The sequence below is a fragment of the Sinohyriopsis cumingii genome, unplaced genomic scaffold, assembly GCF_028554795.1.
Source record: "Sinohyriopsis cumingii isolate HCF-2022 unplaced genomic scaffold, ASM2855479v2 utg002682l, whole genome shotgun sequence".
Classification (NCBI taxonomy): domain Eukaryota; kingdom Metazoa; phylum Mollusca; class Bivalvia; order Unionida; family Unionidae; genus Sinohyriopsis; species Sinohyriopsis cumingii.
The window spans coordinates 350,052-377,791 of NW_028316270.1; the positions used below are offsets into that span (position 1 = coordinate 350,052).

The 27,740-nt window shown below is 35.3% G+C and overlaps 2 protein-coding genes across 2 annotated transcripts in view; one reads left to right on the plus strand and one right to left on the minus strand.

The window, feature by feature from the left end:
• Positions 1 to 20,202, plus strand: part of LOC149770123 (uncharacterized) — a 66,141-nt gene extending 45,939 nt beyond the window's left edge. Inside the window, exons 12-21 of the mRNA XM_089949356.1 lie at positions 1,661 to 1,753; positions 5,296 to 5,724; positions 7,924 to 8,046; positions 10,325 to 10,462; positions 10,955 to 11,026; positions 12,893 to 13,003; positions 13,648 to 13,764; positions 18,329 to 18,364; positions 19,608 to 19,676; positions 20,085 to 20,202. Coding sequence (XP_089805482.1) covers positions 1,661 to 1,753; positions 5,296 to 5,724; positions 7,924 to 8,046; positions 10,325 to 10,462; positions 10,955 to 11,026; positions 12,893 to 13,003; positions 13,648 to 13,764; positions 18,329 to 18,364; positions 19,608 to 19,676; positions 20,085 to 20,098 — 1,202 coding nt within the window. The 3' untranslated portion in view covers positions 20,099 to 20,202. The remainder of the gene's footprint in view (positions 1 to 1,660; positions 1,754 to 5,295; positions 5,725 to 7,923; positions 8,047 to 10,324; positions 10,463 to 10,954; positions 11,027 to 12,892; positions 13,004 to 13,647; positions 13,765 to 18,328; positions 18,365 to 19,607; positions 19,677 to 20,084) is intronic.
• Positions 20,203 to 24,082: 3,880 nt separating this feature from the next.
• LOC149770124 (uncharacterized) lies at positions 24,083 to 26,828 on the minus strand. Its single transcript, XM_089949357.1, has one exon. The coding sequence runs from the start codon at positions 26,587 to 26,589 to the stop codon at positions 24,445 to 24,447; it is 2,145 nt and encodes a 714-aa protein (XP_089805483.1). The 5' UTR covers positions 26,590 to 26,828; the 3' UTR covers positions 24,083 to 24,444.
• Between the last annotated feature and the right edge of the window lie 912 nt (positions 26,829 to 27,740).

Sequence of the window (27,740 nt, forward strand, 5' to 3'; positions counted from 1 at the left end):
ACTGAATGGACCAAATTGCCCAAAGGGTCTGATTTAGATCGTATTAACGCTATAAAAAAGATGAACATAGACTATATGGAAACATTAAAGTGTTCCCAGTAATGGTAGGATTTTGAGGTGAGGAAATCCAGCTTAATAACAACCACTGACAAAGCAATATTTACGCGAATAATCTTATGAAGCACTCGTAAGGAAAATATGCAGACCTCAAATATAGGTAGCAAAGCAGTTTAGTCCTAACATCAGAATGTTTGCGTTACATCAATAAAATACCCATATTTTATGATTCTTATTTTCAACTAAAACTTGTCCAAGGTCAAGATTTTGATTTCCAAAGATTAAAGATAACCTTACTCGTCGAAATAATCTATTTTCTTTAAAAGCTCAATCTTCTTGAATCACTACCATATACATGAAAAAGTAGAATTCAACATTTTCGTAGATGAGTCGAACCTTTCTTTGTTGCATTTCACCGCCACGAACGAAAAGATGACCAACAGTTAGGCGATAAATATAATCGGTGATAGGAATAATGTCTTGATTGTCGTGGGGGACACTTGATGCAAAATCTGGCCTACAAGGAAGCCATGTGTACGTGTGTGACCAAGGAAAGGCTATTATTACGAATGGCTTTTCATCGCAGAGTTCGAATTAAATTCAGACTATGTGATAAGTAAAACGTCAAGCTTTGATGCACATTACCGCCAGGGAGTAGAGGTAGTTAAAACACATTCACTAGGTAATTTCTTAGCTACAAGAAGCGAAATCATGAAAAGTGTCTCACGGGATAAACGTTAGAGCTACAGACAGAAGGCCAAAAATTAATTTAAGAGGGAGCTGAAGTCAGAAGACACATGAAATAGATCCTTCTTGATTATGATCTTAGAACAAGGAAGATCAAAGCTGCCCGAAGTGGGAATCATCTAAATGGACAAAAGTTTTTAATGGGCAATCCTCATATTACACATGACATAAGAATTTGACAACAAGAAAAGCAGGGCGTAGAGAAGGACAAAGCGTATGAGAACACCGACACATATACCGGTATACTGATCTCCATTATTACGCATCGAAATACGAGTCTTCTATGGTAACAAAATACCGAACGGAACTAAAGGTCCTTGTCCCATCTTCGGTCGTTGCCCGGACCATCTACGTGTAATTTTCAGTTCAACAAACTCATTAAGTACATATTTAGGCTGAGATACACCGAAAAGCTCCACGATAGTGTTGTTTTCCATTTCACGATCATCACACCCGAATGAAAAAAAAAAATAGTGCTCAGTAATTAGTTTCTAACTGGACTACCAGAGTGATGAAAATTATATAGAAGATAGGAGCATTAGTTTCGGGAAGTCCGACATAACGGACAGACATGAGCCTTAGGTTTTGATTCCATTAATTTTACAGAACGTTTCCAATGTATCTTTATATTGTATTGGAAAATCCTTTTTTATGTGTTCCTTAAGACACAGTATCTGTAGATTAATACTAACGTAATAATAGCAAGAGTGGGAATACGTTGAAAATTTTAATTAGACTTGAATGAGTTATCTATTATTCACTTCAGTTTTGAAATGATTTTGTTGAACACTTTTGTCTCTATTAAACATAGACGACTGGCTGTATGCTAAAATTAATTTATGTTTCTGATTCAAAGGGATCACCTCACAAATCACAAACGTGACAGTTACGCCGAATGGAACACAATCCGCGGGCGGATCGACCCCATCATCCCTCACAATGCTACCAGGTAACCAGATGAAATAAAACAAAAGATACTTGGCTGTATTATCATCTTACCATTTTGTCATTTTTCAACCAGTTTAGATGTAAAATGTCTCGAAGTCAATGCTATAGCAATTAGATCAGGACTAATTACTGTAGCCAATATGACAGGATTAAATAATGTAGCCAGTATGTCAGGACTAAATACTGTAGCCAATATTATTATATGCTCATTTTTTTCCCCGTTAATTTTCCATTGTCAGAATCGTTCAATATTCCCCGATACTGAACGCGCGCGACAATACACATATATCATTCACGTGAATAAAGGAACTACTTTCTATTGTAAACAAACAATGACGCAGACACCAGCACTTTTGATTTGTAAATAAATCATATACACTCGCGTAAGAGGCTCTTTACGTTGTGGTTATTTAAATTTGTTTCTGAATGAACTAAAACATGTTTCGTGGACTGCAAAAAAAACCCAGCTGTTTTGGCACATTCAGCGTTGATACAATGTTACGGATTTAGGCTAGCTACATTATATAAAAGACGGAAGATTATGTCCTTACAAATAACATAGAAGTGACAAGGCATATACTGTCTTCTTTATCTGGTGATAAGAATGGCAAAATAAAATATACTTACAGTTTGACATCCTGAATTTCCTCAAAATGTTTTTTCTTAATTCTGCAAATCCGAATTACATGAGCCATGTCATAGGTTTTCAATCTGGATTACGCATTTCGAAATTGTGCTGTAATTTCGATGATAAGTGCAATTGCATCCTCCTTACTGCACTCAAAATGAAATAAACATTAAATTCCATAGCGTCTTCTTGATAATTACAATTGAAAGACTTCATATTTTTCCCACGTTATGATTTCAAACATCCAATGACAGAAACAGAAACACATTTGCAGACGTAAACACGCTTCTTCCGCGCCACTTCAATCCGATGTATTTCATGTATAATTTGCACAGATGAATCCAGTCCAAAATCACAAACTTTGGTCGAATCGAAACAAAATACCAAAATATATTCATTCCAGATCAAATGGAAAAGTTGTTGCAATGCGCATTCATTCACAATATGACTGCAAATTTCAATTTTAACTAGACACGCCATTTTCTTTCGAAAGTTATGTCGACCGCGCGACTAAGTTCAAATTTATCTGGGCGGAGTTATGTGCGCATTAATAATGATGTCATTGTGTGATATCGAAAGTGCGCTTGTGTATTTAGTTTGGAATTCGGCATTAATTTATTTACGTTGTTTCTTGTACTGTATTTTGTTTATATAATTAAACCTTAGGTAGAATAAAAAAATGAGCATATAATAAAAAGGTTACTGCATTTGTATGGGAAATAAGAACTCGTTTTGTCGGAAGGACATACTGCACTCACAAGTTCGTGCAGTATTCCATCCGAAAACTCGTTCATATTTTCCCATACAAAATGTAATAACCTATAATGACAGGATTAACTACTGTAGCCAATATAACATGACTAAATAGTGTAGCCAATATGACAGGATTAAATACTGTAGCCAATAAGTCAAGACTAAATACTGTAGCCAATATGACAGGATTAAATACTGTAGCCAATATGTCAGGACTAAATACTGTATCCAATATGACAGGACTAAATACTGTAGCCAATATGACAGGATTAAATACTGTAGCCAATATGTCAGGACTAACTACTGTAGCCAATATGACATGACTAAATATTTTAGCCAATATCACAGGATTAAATACTGTAGCCAATATGACAGGACTAAATAATGGATATGTCAAGACTAAATACTCTGGCCAATATGTCAGAACTAAATACTGTAACAAATATGTCAGGACTAAATAGAAAATATATCAGAACTAAATACTGTAACAAATATATCAGGATTAAATATTGTAGCCAGTATGACAGGACTAAATACTGCAGCCAATATATCAGGACTAAATACTGTAGTCAATATGACAGGACTAAATACTGCAGCCAATATGTCAGGACTAAATACTGTCGCCAATATGCCAGGATTAAATACTGTCGCCAATATGAGAGGACTAAATAATGCAGCCAATATGTCAGGACTAAATACTGTTGCCAATATGACAGCATTAAATGCTGTAGCCATTATGACAGGACTAAATACTGTAGCCAATTTGTCAGAACTCAATACTGTAGTCAATATGCCAGGACTAAATGCTGAATATGTCGGGACTTAATACAATAAATAATATGTCAGGACTAAATTCTGTAACCAGCATGTCAGGGCTGAAACGTTTGATTAGTGTTGCTTTTTTAATTACTATCATCTAATTGTTTAGAAATTTACGGTTCCAGATGCAATTCATTAAACGTCAAGCATCAGAGAATCATTTATCTTTACATCTAATACTATGCTTCGCATAAGATCGTTGAATTTGTGTTTCTGACGTATATACCTCTAAGCCATTCCATGATCAAACTTTGTACATAGTCAGGAAGCGAAATTTAACATTAATTCCAACCATAAACATGTTTTATTAAGTCAGCTGTGATATATGTGCATTTACCTTAAAATATACGATATAAATTAAAGATAATTACATAAACAGAATTTTGTTAGAATCTATATGTTCACTTACCGCTCTCCAGTTGTGTTTATTAATTATCTATGTTTGTGATTTGGGCTCTTGTCTACATTACTTGAATAAAGAGATAACATTTATTATGATATACTTTATTTTAAGCATTAGTTTTATAAAGAGATATAATTAATATTATAAACGTTACTGACAAAATCTCCAAGGCTTACTATTTTGAAGCCCATAATTTGCATTCAACCCAGTGATCATAATACATTTCTAGGATTCTTCTTCCCACAATAATACTGACCAATTGGAGCCGATGATTTGTTTACTTCGATGATGTAACTCTCCATGTGATTTCATCGACGACTGAGAAATTATATCACGGTGCCAATTACTATAAAGTTATTAAATACCTTGCAAATATCGTAACTTACGTCGCCATTATGTTCCGAAAACGATATATTTTGGAATCATTGATTGTATAATTGTTGTCGCAGTGAATAGTTTACTTGTGTTGATAAAAGACTAACATAAACAATTGTCTGTTTGTTAAAATTACATCTTTGCTCACATCAGTTTACAATCTTTTCTTTCGCAAGTTGAGGATCTTAACATGAATAGGCGTGAACATTTTCAAGGAAGTCGTGGGTTATATGTTCATAAAAGGGTATTCACCCTTTTTCTTGATTAATTAACATCGTTTCAAATAACCAGCGTGTTCACATGTACGTTGACAAATAGAATTAACATTTTTTCTTCTTTGGATTAGTTGAAAATCGTCAAGGATTCAAATTTACGAGACCTGGAAGGTATAGAAATTAATTCATCTTGAGCACTAATGTCTGCTGTTCCGTGCGGAACATTCAGTCAATTGTATTTATTTCGTAATGAATTTATATTTAATTAACGTATGATAATTACATATACTGTTTTATTATGTTGAGAGTTAGTTTTCAACCATTATACATACGCAAATTATTTTTGCAAGGAAATGCAACCACTACAGGCGGAGGAACTGGAACTGGCACTTCCTCGTCCGGACAAATTGGAGGACTAACTAACGTCACCTCTGCTGCAACAAAAATAACTGGCGCCGGCCATCAAACTACAGCGCCACCTGCAGGTGGGTCCACTACAGCCCATGCATCTAACGTATCTTTAAGTACCGGGTCCCATGTTGCAGCGGTTAATACAACCCGACTGTCACCAATAATTGTGACAGGATTATCGGCGACTCACACTACGCACGCATCTTCATCAACAAGTCACGGCACGCCAATAAGGACAGCAAGCACACCAGCGCCAACTTCGAGCACACTAAAAATTGCGCCGAATACGACATTGAGCACCTTAACACCAGTAGCAACACCGTCAAAACTAACCACGAACCCTACGACGACTGAACCAACTAAAACAGGTTGAAAACTTAGTTACATTATTGGCTGTGTTAATCCATGCTAATGCTGCGTTGAGTCAAAATAGAATTTGTGTATATACTGCCTATCTGACATAGTATGCCCAATGAAGACCTCTGCAGGCTACAATATTATAACGAATTAAGAGGAAAAACAATGCTAATAGAGTACATTTTCAAATTTATTTAGCAATAATATAAGAGAAATATCATGTACACTTTGTAGCGATGACTATATGCGGTATGATTGCGATTTTTTTTTAACGTTCAACCATTTCTAAAAGTTACGATTCATGTAATTGTGCCGCTATCATTTGAAATTGTACAAGTTGCTATATTAAAAACTTATAGGGTTGTTCAGTAGTGTATACGTAAAGAGTGATGCACCATTTTAAAATTTAACAGAACAACGCGTTTCTCCATACGCCCGCGACAAATAAATAAATGCATACGTCGAGCACATGCTATGTGTAAATCATTCTAGCGCAGCAATTACAGTCGTGCTATTAGACATCTTGCTAGAGCATTAAATGGAGATGTTACAATTACGCAGCTGTGATTTTAAAAACCAAGATGCTGATAAATTACATCTAATGATCACAAGCAAACTAGTACAAAGACTGTATCCAACATTATGTTGCCTGTTGGCATCGGCTACACCATATACTAATTGAAGTCATCGCCAGAACATGGAAACAAAGCGGATAACCTGCTCGAGATGAGAGAAATACACCAAATAAATAAAGTATGGACCCCATCTCGAGCACAGTTACCTATCTCTGACATACGAGAGCGGTATTATATAACACACACCCAAACCACTAAGGATTTAAACTTATAGAGTAACACACCGCATTCTCGACAAAATTCAAAAACAAAACAAAAATCCCATCAAGGGAGAAATAGAACAACTGGGTTATAAAGTTGATTTAGAGCTAAGTCCCAACACGTAAACAAATATAGCAAACAAAACAAACAGCACCAACATATAGCACTCATGGGACATAGGGGACCTGTAGCAAGGTCACTTAAAAAGAACTAAGGCAGGAAATCCGGAAAAGGTGACAGAAACCTTATTCGGACGTACAACCTTATAGATACACTAGGGCCACTTTTAGAAATACCCCGATCAAAATTTCTAATTTCAAACTTTGATTTTAAATTCCTTTAAAAACAATAACAGATACAACACATCAATGGGGGAAAACACAAACACATAAACAACTTACTCTTTGGTTAAGGGGTGGGGGGCATCTGTCTGGTGCCCCAAAAGAAAAAAAGAAAAAAAAAGTTATTAGAAAATGGTTCCGTAGGATAAATACAATTAGCCTTGTGTTTTTATGGCCTTTTTGTCCACTAAAACCACATCCAAAGTATTTTGTATCGCACTGAGTCTTATTGAGAGTCTGCAATTTGTTGCATTTCTTTCTGTATTTAACCGATGAAAAAGTTTGGTGTTTTACAGCTTAAATTGTACTTTTTCCGAATTTGATTAAATGATTTATACTTGTTTAAGGAACCTATCTATCAAAGGCACGGAAGTGCATTCGTATTGTATATTCGTGCCCTGAACATAACCAAATTGTCGGACCTCAAATCTAATTGGTCAAAATTATTTTAATTGGCGACACTGTTACTCCTTAGTCTGACTAAGCACATACCTCTCTCATTTACTGAAATAAATCAGGTTTGCTGATTTTTTATATATACCGTAATTGTAAGATTTTATAATCTTCCTTCATCGTATTTATAACATTTATAATAAAAAGATTATCAGGGCTGGGCTTGAGTAGTGTACACATTGAGAGTGCTGGAATTAGACGTTCGTTCGTCATTTATTTATTTATTTATTTATCGTGGGCATTTGAAGAGAGAAGTATACTATGGTCCAGAACTCTCTACATATAAACTATTCAGTCTAACTCGTTTTAGAAAGCTCCACACTCGAAGTGAAAATTTGTGTCTGCAACAACGACTCCATATTTAATTTCCATCGTCCTTCCGCTAGACAGATACTATTTTAATATAATATTGCCAATATTGATTTATTCATATGTAAATCAACTTGCTTTCTTCGGAAATAGAAGTTGGTGCGAGTGTGCACTAAAATAGGGAGATGGGGTCCGATTCCAGATGGGAATATTGTTCAATCACTTGCTTTATAAGCGCATTTAACACATCATGTCATGCTTTTCAATCCAGCCGAAGCTTGTAAAGACCGTCTGGAAAACTGTAGGAACTATCCTATAGATACGGCCTGCCACGGGATATACGAAGCATGGGCCAAGTTCAATTGTCCCGATCATTGTGGATTCTGCCCGAAAAGTGAGTTCTTAGCTTTCACCAACACCTCAAATTATGTATAAGAATTACGTTGTTTTTTTCGGTTAGAACAACTGGGGATTTTGCCTGTAAAAGTGGTTTTGTAACTGTCCAATTAAGTATGGATTCTGTCCTAACTGTGGACAGTGTTCAGTTTCCGGATAAATTTGGATTCCGCCAGAAAAGTGAGTAATTATAATGTCCAGTATAAGTAGCCTTCAGTTTCACGTCCACTATCCATTTTGACCGATTAGTAAAATGTCATCACTGTCTTGATCATTGCTGTAAATTGCAATAATTATCTATGGTCAGTATATTAGATAGCTACAAATTCGTACACGGGTATACAATTCTTTTATTAGATATTAAGAGTGTAGACTGTGTAGGATCTCTAAATAGTTGTTGCTGTAGGTGTTCATAATCATTAATAATAATATAAATAATACCTGTTAACAACTTTGGGACAATGTCTCATTGACTAGGTGGTTCTTAGAATAATTAAGTTATTTCCCATTGGATGAGTTAGGTCAGGTACGTTCTTTTACGACGTGGGATATTTGCAAAGTGTCAGGTACCGAGTAGTAACAAAATGAGTTTTCACCCCTTATGCCTGTATATAAGTAGGTGGAGCTGGACAATTTTAGTCTGGTCTAAATTTTTGTGTTTTGTTGAACCATCAGTTTGCAGACGAATTTAATGTTGTGTTTGGATATTATTTGAGAGGAAGGTTTTGTTTGGATTATTCATAGGAATAACATAGCGCTCATTGACAAAATATATTTCTGGGACTGTTGTAAATTATTCAAAAGAGTTCAGGACAATGCCGTTTTGATACATGAGGACTGTTGGAAGACCAGTTTATTCGAGGATTTTAAATTCATTCGGAACATTCGGTTCTTTTAAACTTTCAATGATTATTTTGGATTCAGTTTAGAACACTGTGTTCTCCTTAAAAAATTTTTTTATAACTTTGATAATAAAATTATTTGTTAAGCATTTACAAAACTTGTCAGTTTTGCTTCTTTCTGTTACTTAGTATATGAACAGAGTATTGTACAGTCTGATTTCTATAATTCGGTGAAATAAAGTAGTCTGCATTTGTCCCAGTCATTGTGGATCCTTCTCAAATATTGAGTATTCATCGTTGTCTGGGTTTATGTGGTTTTTGTTCTGCAAGTATTAGTATTTCTTTCTGAATAACGAATTGTCTTTACTGCACATAATAATGTGGATTTTCTAAGAAAAACTCTTTTGCTAATCACTGCGTATGATATCCAAACACTGCAAATTAATTATTGTCGCGATCACTTTGTATTTTACACAAAAAGTCTATGAGTTCTTGGAGATGGAGACGTATAGCAGCTGTTCCATCAGACATGGGTCAGATATTTGTCACGATCTTTATTTAGTAGGTATGTCTAAATCCGATTATACAGATGCATAACACGCATTGTGCAGCGATGACATCATGAATTGATTAAGTTCATGCTTCATTTGTAATTTTTAACATGAAATGAATTATTTGCCGTGAGGCTGATTATGATTAAAAATTGAAAGAACAAAGAGAATTAACTATCGCAAGCAGAAAAAGACTGTTTGAGCTAGTTTTCTTTATATTTTCACCACCACTGACACGAATCAGTAAAAAGTCTACACTCCGTTAAGGCAGTGGCATGTTTATTGCGTCACAGAAGAACAGTTTGGATGGAATTTCTTGGTTGCTTCTCGGTTTTAAGGTTTTTTTCTCATTGACAAAATAACTTAAACAAAGGAGAAAAATAGTCAATCGCACACTGTCTAAAGTGTGAGCCAGTTCCATTCTAGTAATTTAACACACTAGAAAAATTTCTTCCAAGAAAGGTTGTTGTTGTGGGTTTAACGCCATTTTTCAACACAAGATAGACTATACATGGCGGCCAACATTAATAGTGGAGGAAGAACCCAGAGGTGAGATGGCAGTGGTCAGTAATGGTGAGCGCTTTAGACCACAAGGCTACTCGGGGCCCCCAAATAAAGGTAGTTAAAGTTTACTATCACTGTTCCTTACATGAAAGAATATTTCAGAGATTAAAATAAATTGGAAAATATATTTAAAATATTTTTCAAACAATGGTGCATCATGTTGTTTCTCATGGGTTACATACTCTTCATGATTAAAGTATGGATTAGCTAAATGAGATAAGGCTTTTGTGTCCATTTACATTATGAGGTTCCATGTCTCACGTCCATTTACGCTGCGACGTTTCATCTCGGTGATAACATTATTTCTCTTTAATCAAAGGTACAACTCTCAAACCCTGTTTGGACAAACTTTCCAACTGTAAGGAATACGACAGCGGGGATCTGTGTACCTCTCAAACATACCGTATGTGGTCAGAGGACAATTGTTTTGCCTACTGCAAATTTGGTCACTGTGGAGGTGAGTTCGAATTTCTCAGATGGAAACAAAATATAAAAACAACAAACTTGTATGCATGTATATCTTTATATAGCATGTACGTGTCATTCATTTAGGAACATAAAGCAAATAAAAACACCAAAATTTAAATGATTCCAAACACAGGCTGCAAGAAATTTCATCCTCTATAACCCTGACTTTGACCTTCGACATTAAACGTTTGGACAAATGCCTTTTCTGCTTCTTGGTAACTTAACGTGTCGGACCTCGTAACAATCCACGGATAGAAACAAAAGATGAAGATTGGCAGACAAAACTGTCAGACTTAATAACCATTATGTTTCAAAGTGTTGATATGAGTCAGAAGAGGATTTAGCTAGTTTGTGCTAATGCGTTTGTTTTCTTGGTTATCCCCTCCCCCAAGACACCCCAAAACCGAAAAAACCGCAAAAAAAAAAAAAAAAACCAAAACAAAACAAGAGTTAAAAACTTCGTATATGCTTTCTTATATAGCAAAGCCGGGTAACATGATGCTGACGACCAAGCCCACAACTACTCCCAGTACCACCACAACTGAGGATCCCAGTAAGTGTATAATTAGATTGGTTTTTGCTCCAGATTTTAAGTACGTCAGTTATTACCTGTATTGTTATATACATATATATATATATATATATATATATATATATATATATATATATATATATATATATATATATATATATATATATATATATATATATATATAGATTTAATTTATATCTGATTTAATTTATATTTATTTTAATTCTATTGTTTGTTTGTCAGCTTTACATTTTTTTATTATATTACATGCTATTATAATATAATATTGTTTACGTGATTTGGAAAGCTTTTCAGAAAATAGTTTGACCTTGACTGTTCATTTGTAAAAACTTAAAGCCGACCTAGTTCCCGACCTTAACTCAAAATTAGTAACAGTCACCTGAACAAGTTCTTTTGTTTAAATTTATTTTTTATTGTGGGAATAATAAGGGTGAGATCGAGGCTGTATTGGATAAGTGACCCTTGACTTGTAAATAGTTTTTAGTGAAGTAAACAACTTGTTTTTAATTCTTAGAGTAAAATGATTGGTTTTTGTCAGGGCCACGTTCAGAGTACGTGATCTAAACATGATCACGTGACCCTCATCCGGGCATCTGTTTTGCGCAGTATTCAGGTTTTATACCGATGTTTATACAGAATTTAGTCAGTTGGGGCTTAAAACTCTTGATGTCAAGGTGTTCTTTTGTTGTGTCAGTTTGTAGTTATTTTAATGTTTATTCGAATTATTTGGATTCAAAAGGAAAATTCTTTTTTCCTGGAAATATACGTGTGCTCGAACAGAATTATAGAACAAAGGCATTTCTTAAAATTTTATTCGAATTTTCAACACCGGTGTGTTATTTCTTGTGTTTCTACAAGGAACTGTAGAGAACATCACTGTACAGGATACATCATACGTCATTGCCTTCCATCTTGAATTCTTCGTCGGGACTCGAACTTGAATTCATTAGAACATTTCATTATTATGACTTCTAAAATTGTATTATTATTATTCTTGGATTATTTTTGGATTTGATTCCTAAAACCGTAATTTCTTATTTTTTCATTTTTACAGTATTTTTCATAGAAAAAATTATTTGTAAAATTTTCACTCTTTCTTTTGTTCTGTTTATTCGAGCCTAAACACGTAATATAAGAGTATAAATATAATTCTAACATGATATCAGATTGTAAATAATGACGTAAATTATTATATATGCACACACACACACACACACACACACACACACACACACACACACACACATATATATATATATATATATATATATATATATATATATATATATATATATATATATATATATATATATATATATACAGATTGTAAAAAATGACATCAATTATTTCCTATAAAAATATTATTCTAATATGATATCAGATTGTAAAAAATGAGTTGTATTTATGGATTATTCTTAAAATTGGCTAATAGAATATTTTCTGCAATTTCTGTCCAAGGTAAATTTGCACAGCATAAATCCTCACTCAAAATGTTTTTAAAAAATACCAATTTTTTCTACGCTGATTGTAACTGAAAGTAAGCTAACTTCAAAATGTTGGTCAAGTTATACACTTTGAGTTATGAAGAAAACTCCACCCATCCCAGATGACGTTGGTAAACAGAGCCATAATCTATGCGGACTGTTTGACCTGGGGGTCTGCTCATTAGTATTTGTTTTCGAGGCTATGATTGCCTTTCAATACTGTGGTTCAACGAGCCGACTTGTGTTATATAGTTCAACTCAGTTTTTTAAGTAAAAACTGTTCGTTGTTCATAACAAAAGAGAAGCCAGAATACGCCAAAAGACGATGCAAAAGGAAGATGTTTTATCTCCAAGTGTTCACGCCAGTATCTTTATACTCCAGATTGTAGAGATGTTTCAGACAGGTGTGTGACCATAACTGACCAGCAGTGTTTCGGTATCTACGAAGCTTGGGCCAGGTCGCACTGTGCATACCGATGTGGATTCTGTAACAGTAAGTGGCGTTTTTTCAACGATGTTGACATCTTTGAGAACAAACGCTTAGTATGGAAAATAAAGAGCCAGTTTATTCCTTAATGTGTCTCTACGTAGAATATAAAAAAAAATGTTCTCTGCTTGTGAGCTGTGATCGTCATAAAATGGGTTTGGTCATTGATTGCGATCTGACTTTGAACTTTAAATGATATCGGCTATAATCAGAATAGCATGTGACCGACACAGTGTCCGTTGTTTAATATTGGCACGACGTCATCAGCGGCGGTACATGGGATGTCATTAAAGAAAGATATATACTAGTAAAAATCTGACATTCATTATTTAACAATTATGTCATCGTTGCCAATCAACCAATTAATAGCCGCCATTTGTTTTCTTTTGTTTATTTTGTGTTAATTGCTCTATGTTCTAGGATTTGGAATTGTACCATAGTAGCATTTCCTTAGTGTGGCCAAAAATTCTCTATAGGGTCATATTTTAGAAGATCTTTCAGTACGAATTTCAATAAATGCAATTATATTAGCGTTTAATACTTCAAAGGCTACATAAAAAAAGACTGAATTAATTGAATGTTTAAACGCACTGGAAACAGGATTCTAGCCTGTTTGTCAAGTTCATTGATTGACTCCCTTTCTTCTATAGCAACGTGTTACGACAAGAATCAAAACTGTGACAAGTATGAATCGGAGATTTGTACGGCACAGAGCTACCAGGGCTGGGCCAGGACAAACTGCCGGAAATTCTGTAACATGTGTGACCGTAAGTTACAGTAATACTGAATTAGTAATAGTTACCTATTCCAAAACCGTGGGATATGAAATATCCCATTCGATACCTTAGGGGTCACGAATATCCGAGTGTCCCAATTTATATTCAGCTCAACACTTCGGTTTCATATGAAGAAACTGACTTGTTCCATGTGATTTTCTTCGAAATAAAAAAAATGTAAACGTACTTTTTTAACATGAAGTACTGTTGAAATTCGTCACAAATTCGGAGCATAACGTGTTCCTTCAACCTTTCTAAACCATTTGTATCCCCCATTTGTGACTTTAAGTGAGAAGGTCTCGACAAGCAGAAGAGGTACAAGTAAGACCGCACATTCGCCCGCTTCAATGAGTTGAAAGCTCGGGCAATGATTTGTTATTGTTCTTCGCTGCTAGATGCAGGCCTGGAAGACAAAATGGAAAGTATAAAGGAGAGAACACGTCAATGCCATAGTCATGTAGGATGAACAAAACCGCTTGATGAATCTGGCTTTCTCCCACCGGGTACCTGGGTCGTCGGTTAAAACAGTGTTTTAACCTACGACCCAGAACACTTGAATTGGTTTTCTCTTGGTTGATGCGACAGTAGCAGGTTTCTGGTCGTTGTTCTCGGAATAAACATGTTGATAACTATGTGTCCTTTCGTTGTTTTCTTTATTCTTTTGGGGGTGTTGGGTGGGGGAGGTACAAATATCATTCGACTTTGATTTGATCTTTTTGTCCAAGAGGATTGCATCATTTTTGTAGTTGATATCACGTGACAATTGGACCGCTGATGGCATGATTCGTAGGTTGCGAGATTCAGGAAGTCATGTGAAAAGCAATACAAATAACAACCTAGCACTCCATCATAAATGTTAAAATATCTAAAATAGTTGGGAAGATCAGAGAAGAATCGGACTGTGGGTGTGTTTGGCTGGGAATTTCTTTCGAACATGGATATTTGTCAGGGGCGAACCCAGAATTATCGCTCCGATGATATTTGTTTCATTTAAAATAATATTATTAACTTTTTCAACTAATGCAATGAATATAATGTTTTCTCGCTTTGTTATACGTAAGAGCTAGTGTACTTCTCTAAGCTCTCTGAAAACCAGATTTTTCAAAACATTCCAAACCGTCCATTCGCCTGAAAATTAAATGGTCGGGTCTCTAAATTGCTACTCACACCTATGCTAGACCATACAAGGTTTGAGAGATATGTTTTCAGTTTCTAAAAGCACATTCTGGTTTCCATATCAAGTGTGGAGTGTTCCTTGTCGCAGTCAGTACATTTTGGTGCATCCTATTTATATTTGTTCCGCGTCCATCCTTCACGCATGTGATCTTACAAAATCTAGTCCTCTGAACTGCTTCTGGAATGAAATTTCAGCACCCTAGTTTGAATATTAGGTCACAAAGGTCAACTTGCTTGACTTGCTTCTGGGACAAAAGGTCAGCAAATTCTGTATCAATGTCCAAAGTCATGAAACCATTGGGTGACGTGGAAATAACCAGTGACTCAGGTGTAGATAAAAAGCCGCGCCAGTGGTACAAGGAGTAAGTAGATTTGTTTAATATCTGTGATCGATAATCAAGTTCATATAGTTTGTATCGTATTTTGGTGTTAAGTGCACAGGTGGCTGAAGCAAGCTTAATGTTGAAATAAAACAATAGACTGAATGGGGGGATCATACAGTATCAAAAGTTCCTTTGATTACTAGTATGACCGTGCTAGCATCATACTACAAACGAAACAAGGTTAGTAACTTCGAAAAGCCCAGTCCACACTTGACCCTCTATCTATGGCTTTTATTTCCGTCCATGAAGGTTCTGAGCCATAATCTCATGACTCATTTTACTCCAGATATTTTTCTGTTCATCAGTCCATCGTTTACTTTTTTGTTTTACCAAAGCAGCTATTTACTGAGGAGATTTTGAATTTTGTTTTCACAGAATTATAAGTTATTGAAATTTTGCAAACACATGCGCAATTCTTCCATGGAATATTTTTCTGAGAGTTTATTCGAGTGAATGGTAAGTAGAAACTTACTGTCGCATTTACCGTCATTCTTAAATTAACGAAGAATGGCTTCGCGGAGTCGCATATCTCTGTATGAACCACGTTTCGTTATTTGACCAAGAAGTAGATCTCCGCCTTTTCTGACATTACCGCACCGCTACCATTAATATCGGAAAAAAGAACGGAGATCTACTTGTCGATCCAGTTTCTTTAGGTAAGCGTACCTTTGTCAGACCATTCCTACGTTGCAATGCCTGTAACTTAAGGTTGCTCTAGCGCACAAAATTAAGCGATGGCTTGATGAAGAGAAAAATGTATTAAGAGTAAATTTAGTTATATATAATGGCCGAGTGCCTTCATGGAATGGAATAGCAGCCAAAAACTTTGACACTCGGCATGATTGTCTTCTTCGCGCTATTCCTTTTGAAGCTTTTAACTTCCGTCAGACAACTGTGGTAAGCGAGGTCAGCATCTAATCTGTGAAAATTAATACTGAACACATAAATATGCCCATCCAATAAGATAATTGGACCTTTAGTGATGTTCTTTTTAATGTTCTGATGAAGCTGAAACGTCATGTATATATAAATGATATTGAAATGACTTGCACGAGTTAAATTATTCACTTGATCTCTACAGAAATGAAAGCAATACTTCGATTACTGAAGAAGATTGTATTTATTACTTTTGTATTATGCAAAACAACTGGGATGGGCTATTAATTAAAGGTTGTAAAAATATTTTAATTCTGTAATTACTGAAGGAGATTGAACTGTAATAAATTTGGAGTATGCGCAATTGTTCACAAATCTCCATTGTAAGGATTTATTTGAATTTTGTGATTATTTGTTTGATTATGGGAATTCGGTGCTGGGGAAATAGTCCTCAGCCCGAATAATTAGCCAGTTACTTGGAGCAAATGTCACGGAGTACATTGTTGGTGAGATTTCATGGCATGATTTATTTTTAGTGACTTCAGGTCAGTGCAGCATGAGTATATCTGTCGCTCAGCAGTCCCTATTAAAATATAATTGTGAATTGATTGTGTGTCTCCATATGCGGTATTTGTAATTGGGGACTGGTATAATGCTCAGTGGAATAAACGAGAGGGTATTGTTCTTTCGTCGGAATTCGCCGTTTATTGTTGCTATGATGGTAAATATAGCGTCGAGTTCCAGGCAAAATGAGGCTTAAAATCATGATTTGACTGGCCTATGGTGGAATAGTAGAAATAGTTATCTGCATTAAGTGGTTGAGTTGTATATTTTCACGGTGTGAAATACTGGCGCTACGTTACGAAAATAAAATGAGGAGAAACCATACAGTTGTGAGGCTGACAGGAAGTTGTGATGTAAATGTGAAGCTGTGAGATTTTTGTTCATGTATTAATTAGATTAAAATTATTTACAGTCTGGACGCTTTAGAATTTCCAGTTTGCAACAGTAGTTGTATGGAAGTCCTTGAAAGATTCAATGGAAAACATGTGACTTCTAGCGGGATTCACGTCAAGGTTGAAATCGTTCGGTTAAAAATTCGCTTTGGCTTATTAAAGTATTTACTAATTTTGCATTATGTAAAACATATGTGATGCGTCTATTCAAGATTTATAAAATGTAATAGAACAAGCGCATCGCGACTGTTTGACAAGATTTTAGAATTATTTAAATTACACTAATAAAAATAGTGTAAATCGACAGCACATGATATAACAAAATGCACTAAAACTTCATACTTGTTAGCTTTGGGGCATACCATTTAATTTTCGGTCGGTGGTGCATGTGTGGGAAGAAGAGGTTAGGATACCTGGAAGAAAATTAGGCCTGCGAATGGCTTAAAAAATATAGTTTCTCTTTCATGTTTAAAACAAAGATGAATCAAATGCATCATATTACTTGAAGAAAAAAATATTCCAGAGTCAAAAGAAAAAGAATATCCCGGTTCAAACAAACATTTAACCCCCTTCCATCCCCGAAAATGAATTGGTTTGTTTCTAATCCATAGGGGAAACTATGACAAATTCCATTTTATCCTTCAAAACTTGTGTCATGTACGCTTTCCTGTGTTTAATATTAAAAGCGCTTTAAGATCACATCGTAAGTGATACTTTTTGTTATATTTTATTCGTTTTATGTAACAAGTTAATCAGTGAATGGTCTTTCTTCTCCATAGCATTCTACGGATTTTGTTACCACTGTTACTAAAATACGAACGGATATTAGAAAAGTTTCAGTTCTCATGATCGAAATGAATATTATTTAACTGTCCGTTTCTATTGCAATTCTGTATCTACTCAACGTTTTTATATTGTTTTCAAAATGTCTCTATTATTTAAAATTTCGTAGACTGGGGGAATGATAATTAGGACTAAGGAAATAATATGTGTTTTATTTTGTTTCTTCTACCGACTTCCTTTCATTTAGGATTTTATGTCTTGACTGCACGTAAAAGCAAAAAAATGGGGTGGAAGTGAGGGGCTGAGTCAAAATCTGCCTGATCACCCTAAAGTAAGATCAATTTCCTTAGTCTAACGTGATCTTTTGATTTAATATTTCAGCACCGACCCCACCACCGACGGAGTTTGGAAAGACAAGTAAGTTGCTAGTTACATATCTAGATATTGACTCACAGATGTTGATTCTTACATTCTATGTGCATAATCGTGTTTTCCAGTGTGGAACACCTGCGCAGGATAACACGTGACCTTCATCCTGACTCGTTTACTATTTTGACCTTTCACTGCGAGCATAGTGCACACTTCCTGATTTCCATCATCGCTTGAACATTCTTTGACAATGATCAACATGACCAATAATTGCAAGATATGTACGTGCTAAAGCAAGCAGAGGTCTACCTTAAAAAATGTCCCGCAAACATCCGATTCGCATTGATCGATCTGCATAAGTGTAGACCTTCCTGAGGGCAATTCGTTTAGAAAAAAGGCATTCTTGTAAACGTTCACTGTTATAAATTCGTATTCTCGGTTTTATTTCTGAGGAGAAATCAATTCTAGTGCAAAGTTGAATCGAGGACTATTTTATTATTATCGACTAATTTTATGGATAAGAGTGGATTTTATTTTGTCAGCCGTTCACATTTGTATCACTGCGCAAGCTACCAGCAGTACACACTTAGGACTCTGTGTTTTGTCATTACAATAGCAGTTTCAACCATTGCTCTTTGAAAGGTAAAATGTGTTAAAACGTCTTTTAAAGTATACACTGAACAAGTTCAGTGTAAACCTAACTTTTTAGGCTTTATCTTAAAGTAAGGAATTCTTCAGGTAATGTTTTGATGTTTGAAAGTTATACCACCTATTTTCCTTCAAAACGAGAGAAAAAAAGAATCCTTCTTTAAGCTTCAATATAAGATAAAAAAGTTCCACCCTCGGGATCCAAAGTTTTTGTCAGACACTCGGCAAAGACTAGTTTCTAACGCTAAATTATGAACATCGGGTGTAATTCTTCTATTCAACACGATGACTAATTCAGAACTTTCTCAGCTGTTTCTGCAGTACTAAAATATGCTTCGGATATATGTCGGGCGTCCTTTACAGAAGGAAATCATTCATTTTTTAAGCCGGAAAAAAATCCGCAAGAGAAATCATAACCTATTTGGACTACTTGGCTATTTCTGCGATTTTATTTACCGTAGGATTGACCAAAATGCTACGAATGAAAATATAGTTCGATCTTTCGTAACTTCTCAAGCAATCTTTTTTTGTAAATAGCCGACTGGAAACTATTGACATACATTTGAGGATTGCCCTCAAAGAAAGGAATGACCGATTTATATGAAAGATTCTGTTAACAACAAAGTTTAAATTTCTTTGTTAGGGATCACGGTAACGCAGCAGACACCTGGACATATGACGTCACCGATCCCCACATTTACTGTTCCGACAGGTAAATTGTACAATCCAGCAAAATTATTTCCATCGTTGAATTCGAATGCTATAATAACTGTAAAAACAAAGAAACTTAATCTTCAAGAAAGCGTATCCATTGCAGCCTTTCAACGGCTATTCTCTTGTTTGGCACTTTTCTTCAAGAGTTGAGTTGGCTTTATTTAACTTCTTCCCAATAAACAGTTAACTTAAACATTTTTAAAAGATATATTTGTTCCTTTGTTACTACGCCTAATCGAAATCCTTCACTTGACTTCATTTAGAATAAAAATTTAAATTATATAAATCTACCATAATGGAGTTATTATTCAGTTTGAAAACATCGTAAAAAATATTAAACAAGCGTTCAGAAATTTGTTGTAAATATAGTAATTTTGCCTCATTATTTTCCTCAATTTACTTTCAGTGCATAATCACTGATGATATCATGTCCCAATATCAATATGGAGGAGGAGGATGGTCTGTGTTGTGATAGCACCAGCGTAATTTAAATAAAATTCCACAATAAACTATATAGATTCTCATGACTCTGTTGATCAATGTTTGCCGTATACAGACGAAAGTTAGACGTGTAAGCTGTTTGCAGACGATTTCTTTCCTTTTCTTTACATGATGAAGTCACTTATGCTCTTGATAACTATCTGTGATCTTTGTTTTATTTTTGTGGTTAATCCCCATGCTCTCTCTCTTTCTCTCTCTCATCGATTGGTCAGTAAACAACATTAACCAGCCAAAGGAAGAAGGGTCTGTATTGAAAATATTAACCCATAGATCCTTCCATCCATTACTCGTTTACGTTTTATGCCCAGAAAACAATGAGGTAGCCTACGACTGAAATATGAAACATATTTTACTAACGTGGCAACGTTTACACGAATAAACGACTTAGTTTTATCCGCTGTGTATGAATATTTACAATGAGATCGGTAAACATGTCAGCGAACACGCACGTGGCTGTCACTGACGTAGGAACTACCCGTTCCAATAAAATTCTTATTTTACATCTCTTGTTTAAGATGACTATTTATTAAGAATTGTTTTTATTCGTTTCTTACCGTATGGATAATTTTCAAATCAAATGTAGCATTGCTAGGAGAAAAGGCCAAAGTTGACGAGAAAGGGATGTACAACACATTATACAACATTATGCATTAAGTTGATTTACTTGTAACTCTGACAATTGTTTTAAAAATATACCGAAGAGTTACTTTCGTTAAGAGAACTTTTGATGAGTTACGCTTTATTAAACGCTTAACAGAATGTCCGTAAACCACATTATTAACTTTGAACAAAACATGTTTAATGAGTAAGATTTAACTTTAAATAATCAGTTTCAGCTTAGTTAGCCATCTAATTGTCTTTATACAGCCGAGTAAAGCATTTTATGCGCATGTCAAAGCAGTAGGTCCGGTTGCATTATTGAATTTTCATCGTTGACATATTTAGCACTACGAAACAATGCCACAATGACCCTAAAGATTCTTGACCTAAATTGCCACGCACGCACACACACACACACACACACACACACACACACATATATATATATATATATATATATATATATATATATATATATATATATATATATATATATATATATATATATATATATATATATATATATATATATATAAATGCACTAAACTGACAACGAACAGTGAGAAACTAGTATCTAGCTTGCCTGAGCGCTTTCGACTCTATAATGAGTCTTTTTTAAAGGCAAATACAAAACATAGACAAGACAAACAAATACAACATAAAAACGGTTATGTTTACGAAACTTGACATGGCTGTTTCTACAGGAATTCAACATTTTAACTTTATTGTGTTTCAACTAGTTCATTTCAGCTTGTTGCTGATACAGTAAAATATTTGTATTGACCTAGAAATTGATGAGCCATAACGACATCTTTTATTTTATGTAAATTTATGTAAGCTCAAATTATATCCCGGATATTTCATTGTTTTAGTAGTCATAGTCTATTAAGCAAATTTAGATAATTATTTAGAACAAAATGTGTCGGCTGCAAAAGATAATTTTATTTGTGCATGGTTGTATTTTTCTATTCTTCTTATAGAGTCGAAAGCGCTCTGGCTAGCTAGATACTAGTTTCTCACTGTTTGTTGTCAGTTTATTGCATTTGTCTTAATCGATACCTGACACACGTGATCCCTTGCCGGATCCAGTGCACCTGAAAGGACTGTTATTTGCCATATGATTTGTCCGCCTCGGATGCGGGAGGTCGTGGGTTCGATCCCCGGCCGAGTCATACCAAAGACTTACAAAAATGGTACTAACAGCTGCCTCGCTTGGCGCTCAGCATTAAGAGGTTAGTGTTAGGACTGGTCTGCCTGGTGTCAGGATAATATGACTGGGTGGGACATCGTGATACATGTCTGCGGCATGATGCCCCAGTGCTAGGCATCACTATAAACTGCCACACTGCAGACATCGTAGCGATATGACTGAAAAATTGTTAAAGCTACGTTAAAAAGTCCAAATTACACACACACACACACACACACACACACGTATGTATGTATGTATGTATGTATGTATGTATGTATGTATGTATGTATGTGTGTGTGTGTGTGTGTGTGTGTGTGTGTGTGTGTGCTGATTCATGTGATAATTAAAGGTAAAAGGTGTTGAGAAAACGAAACAACCGCAAGTTGAGCGACATACACATTTGTCCATGGTTTACATATAAAGATCTGTTAGCAGATCGAGAGGAAAGATGTAACTTCGACTAGCAGATGTAATAGGACCTATTCGTCACAGATAACCAATGATACACTTTTTACAGAGAAATGTTCTTACGATACAGGTTGAGCCACTGCATCCGACAACCATTCTGTATTTATTTTCAACCTCAACTGAATGTGTGTGGACCGTATTCCTTAAAATTGTTAGGTACGACGCTTTAGTCAGATACAAAATCCAAAAATGTTGTTTATTAACTTAGAGTACAGTTAGATATGTTGAAGCTAAATCTTGCATTAACATCGGCATGCCTTACAAAGTGGTAAATTTAAACCTGTAGATATCCTACAAATATTAAGTAGAAGCTGTGGACTTACCTCGAAATTCATCCTCATTTAAACTTTAAACCTCTAGATATCCTACAAATATTAGGATGGGGACAATGCCAATATTTCATTAAATTATGATTGCTCCAATGCCCAAGTTCATTAAAGTAGGATGGGGACAATGCCCCTGTTTCATTAAATTAGGAAGGGGACAATGCCCCTGTTTTATTAAATTAGGAAGGGACAATGCCCTTGTTTCATTAAATTAGGAAGGGGACAATGCCCCTGTTTCATTAAATTAGGAAGGGGACAATGCCCCTGTTTCATTAAATTATGATTGTTCCAATGCCCAATTTCATTAAAGTAGGATGGGGACAATACCCCTGTTTCATTAAATTAGGAAGGGGACAATGCCCCTGTTTCATTAAATTATGATTGCTCCAATGCCAAAGTTCATTAAAATAGGATGGGGATAATGCCCCGGTTTCATTAAATGAGGAAAGGGACAATACCCTGGTTTCATTAAATTATGATTGCTCCAATGCCCAATTTCATTAAAGTAGGATGGGGACAATGCCCCTGTTTCATTAAATTAAGAAGGGGACAATGCCCCTGTTTCATTAAATTATGATTGCTCCAATGCCAAAGTTCATTAAAATAGGATGGGGATAATGCCCCGGTTTCATTAAATGAGGAAGGGGACAATACCCTGGTTTCATTAAATTAGGGAGGGGACAATGCCCAAGTGTATTAAATTAGGTTTGGGACAATGCCCAAGTTCATTACATTAGAAAGGGGAAATTAAATTAGGATGGGTACAATACCCAAATTGATTTAATGACGATGGCGACAATGCCCCAATTTCATTTAAGTATGATAGGGACAATGCTCAAGTTTATTAATTTAGGATGGGGATAACGTCCCGGTTTCATTACATTGAGACGAAGGCAAAATCAATGCCCTGGTTTCAATAAATTAAGATGGGGAGAATGCCTTGTTTTCATTAAATTGGGATTGGAACAATACCACGGTTTCATCAAATTGGGACAATGCCCAAGTTCATTACGTTAGAATGGGGACATTAAATAAGGTATACATACATACATACATACATACATACATACATACATACATACATACATACATATATATATATATATATATATATATATATATATATATATATATATATATATATATATATATATATATATATATATATATATATATATATATATATATATTCTTATCGCAAAAGTAAATGGTGTTTGCTCTGACAGATAATTTATATAATTTCACTTTATATAATTTCTCTGATATATTATTTATGTAAAATTTGCTATACTGGAGTAAAACGGACACAAGAGAAAATTAAATACAATAAACATTTATTGAAGAAATAAGATCAACAACAAAGTATGAACTCAAAGAGAATAACATAAAAAAGAAACCTAAAAATTGAACTAAATAGAATATGGTCATTTATTTGATCTTCTTTGTATGCATTTTCATCATAAAATATTGATGCAAGTCGGTTTCATTTTTATATTGTCGTCAACCAACTTGTCGTATATTTGGTATAATAACTTTTTTTTCCCTGTGGTGGTAGTGGTTTACAGCAGTCAATCTTTAGTTAACCCTCTTATATTACACTGAAGACGTGACTTGTCAGAGACTTACAATACCATATTGGTGACATCATGAACTACTTTTCAATTCAACACATTGAAAACTTATTTTAAACTATATACTGAACATCTTTCACGTTTTGTTTCAGAATTATTTGAAACAAAGAAGAAATCTTTAGAATGAGTAAAACACAGCTTCCGTTGCCTTCTGGGAATACCAGAAGTGATGATCTTCAGGGCTTGTCCTGCAGGAGATAGAATGTGCAAATGACCAGAATCTCCGTCGAGCACGTAAACATTGTCATCGCTGTCCACTCCAACACCTTCGGGATTCTTAAGTTCCTTACTTTTGTACTTAAATAGAAGCTTTCCGATAAAACCAAAACAGTAAACAGCGCTGTTTCCAGCGAATGCTATGTAAGCGCGTGTTTTTGCGTTGTTCACTGCGAGATAGTTGGTATAGCTAAAGCCTTCCACTTCTAATTCCTGATAATAAGTCTCTCTCCCGTCCTTGTTTAATATTGCCCAATAATATTTGTAGCTGTTCATGTTGTACCCGGAAATAACTAGACGCTCACCCTTCAGAGCTTCTATTCCCCTGCATCCTGAAAGCGTATTGATTGTCTGGATGTGCTCAATAGAATTGGAAGCCGAAAGAAACACGATCTGTGATTCCAACCAATCGGGAACTGACACCGCCACTACGTTGTCATTGACATAACATGCATCCCACGGTGAACCTGGCAAAACGTAATCTGCCTCGAAATGATAGAAAGAGTCAAAGAGTGAGCATCGTTTGTTGTTGAAATCCACTAGGAATATTCTACCGTCTGGCAGATAAGTTGCTCCAGTATATGACGGTGTTTCGCCATATTCAGGTCCTGCCGCTTCAAACTCGACCAAAAGTTCCATCGTCCGACTCGACGATGGGGTTTCAATATTGACAATCTTTGGAGCTGGCTGTTTTAATCTCGGTGAGACGAAGACTTCTTTTGTAATCGTTTTCTGTACCAATTGTTTGAACTTTTTCGCCTGACCTGGGGTTGGCTTTAAGCATTTCGACATAGGGACCTCCTGTTGTACTTCACGCCTATCTAATTCCGCTAGTTCATTGGGTAATGAGTCAATATCCTTGAATAACTTGTGCCATTTTAAGTTAACATCCAGAACAGTTGTAAACTTGAATTTCGTTGAAAGTTGTTCTTTACAGTTTACAACATGCTTTTTGACATTATAGAGTGTAAACAATTTCTGCACCTCATCACCATGCGATCTAGTTACATCTAAAAGCTTGCACGAACCTTCCGTTGCAGCTATGATGGATTGGCATTGTTTGTTCACTTCGGTCGTCAGCTTTCGCGCGTCGTTCAAAATTTTTTCTCCATCTGACTTGACTCGTTCCTCTAACCGATCTAACAACTGGTTCATCTTTTCCCTTAAAGATTTTATTTCATTTGGATATTGGGCAATTTTCTGCTGTAATTTATTCATATTTTTATCATTTGACGAAATGACTTTGCGCATATGTTTGATTGTTTCATGTAGAAGTACCATACTTTCGTCCTGCCCGTTTTCTGTCAGCTTTCTTTGTGCATACTTTCTGATTTCCACAATATTAGCACAGTGTTTGTGCTGCAGACGACAGCTCGCGCAGCAAATTACGTCATGATCGATGCAGAACGATGTAAAACTTTCTCCTGAATGTTCCGAACATGTGAGTCCATCCATAAAACTAACTTGAATTTCTGGATGAGTGGGTATGTTGTCTATGACGACAGTCTTGTGGTTTTTCAAAGCCTGAAAACTTTGATGGTTTCTGGCGCACTTGATACATAAATATTCTTTACATTCTGCACAAAATTCTACTGCCTCTCCTGACCTTGCTTTGGACTGACAGGGATGGCATTGCTGTCCTCCTGTCACACTATGTGCATTAGGGATCACTGCAGTGTTTAATGGGAAAAGTGTTGGCCATGTATCTTTTGGTTTACTCGGGACAGGCGGTCGGATAACTGCTTGGCATGTTGGACACTTGAACTGACTATCCTTTCCCTGGACACCGGTATTGTTGATATGAGACGCCAGACATCCCTGGCAGAATGTGTGGTAGCATGATATAATTCTTGGTGCGTTGAAAGCCTTTAAACACAGAGGACACTTAAGCTCATTTATAACCTCTTCCTCTGCTGGTTGAAGAATTTCCATGCTGGGTACAATAATGGAAATCGGGGTTGATCCGGTTGATCCCATATTAGCTTTTTACTCTAAAAGTGTGTCCATCACGAGAAAATTAAACATCTCCATACACTTTCATGGTCAACTGTTGTAAATCTGGTTTTACGAATAGACAACATTGAACTCGTATCAATGATATACACGAGAATATATGTCAAACACAAATATTAGACTGTTATTACAATTATCTATAGCTACAAGTGTATTGCAACGAAAAGGCTTTTTCAGGCGTCTTGAAGCGCAACAGGTTTCATTGTTGTAAAAGTTCAGCATGCTTCTCATAAAAGAAAACACTGAAGCATTTGAATTGTTACGCGGTGTCCATTACTAGAACACCTTTGTAGCAGACTATACAGAACAAAATGAGATAGATATTTGAATGGGAAAGGTAGTCAGTATATATATATATATATATATATATATATATATATATATATATATATATATATATATATATATATATATATTAAGAATACAAATCATATGGCGAATAACAATCCTTTCAAGTGCACTGGATCCAGCAAGGGATCATGTGTGTCAGGAATTGATTAAGATAGTTGCAATACACTGACAACGAACAGTGCGAAACTAGTATCTAGCTAGTTGAGCGCTTTCGACTCTTTAATCAATCTTTTTCAAAGGCAAATACAAAACATAGACAAGAGAAACAAATAAAACAGAAAAAAGGTTATGTTTGCGAAACTTTACATGGCTGTTTCTACGGTCAGTTCTAGTGAAATGTTAGGTTTGTGTTAAAACTTACATTACACGATGAGAATTTCCCCTTTAACAATTCCAAATAATATCGAGTAGTAAGATGTATCATTCGTGTATTTAGTTGTGAGGCGCAATTACCTTCTATGCATTTACAGTTTGAAAGTTACCATTCAAAGGTCGAGAATTACTATGAATTTTCTCGCTAGAGGTCGCTCTTGTAAAACGGCGCGTATGATTTTTAAACAAGGATGATACTTGTCATTATCGCTCATTTCTCTTATCATGATTCGCGTAAGAGCGAGTACGTCTCTGCTGAAAGTATTGATCTTACTCTTATTTCGACAAACAGTAGTAATATGCCGAATGACTTAATTCTGTCTATTTTTAATGACATTAAAATTCTTGCAATTATGCTGATGAACAAAGCGGGTAAGCTTGAACCGTAACGT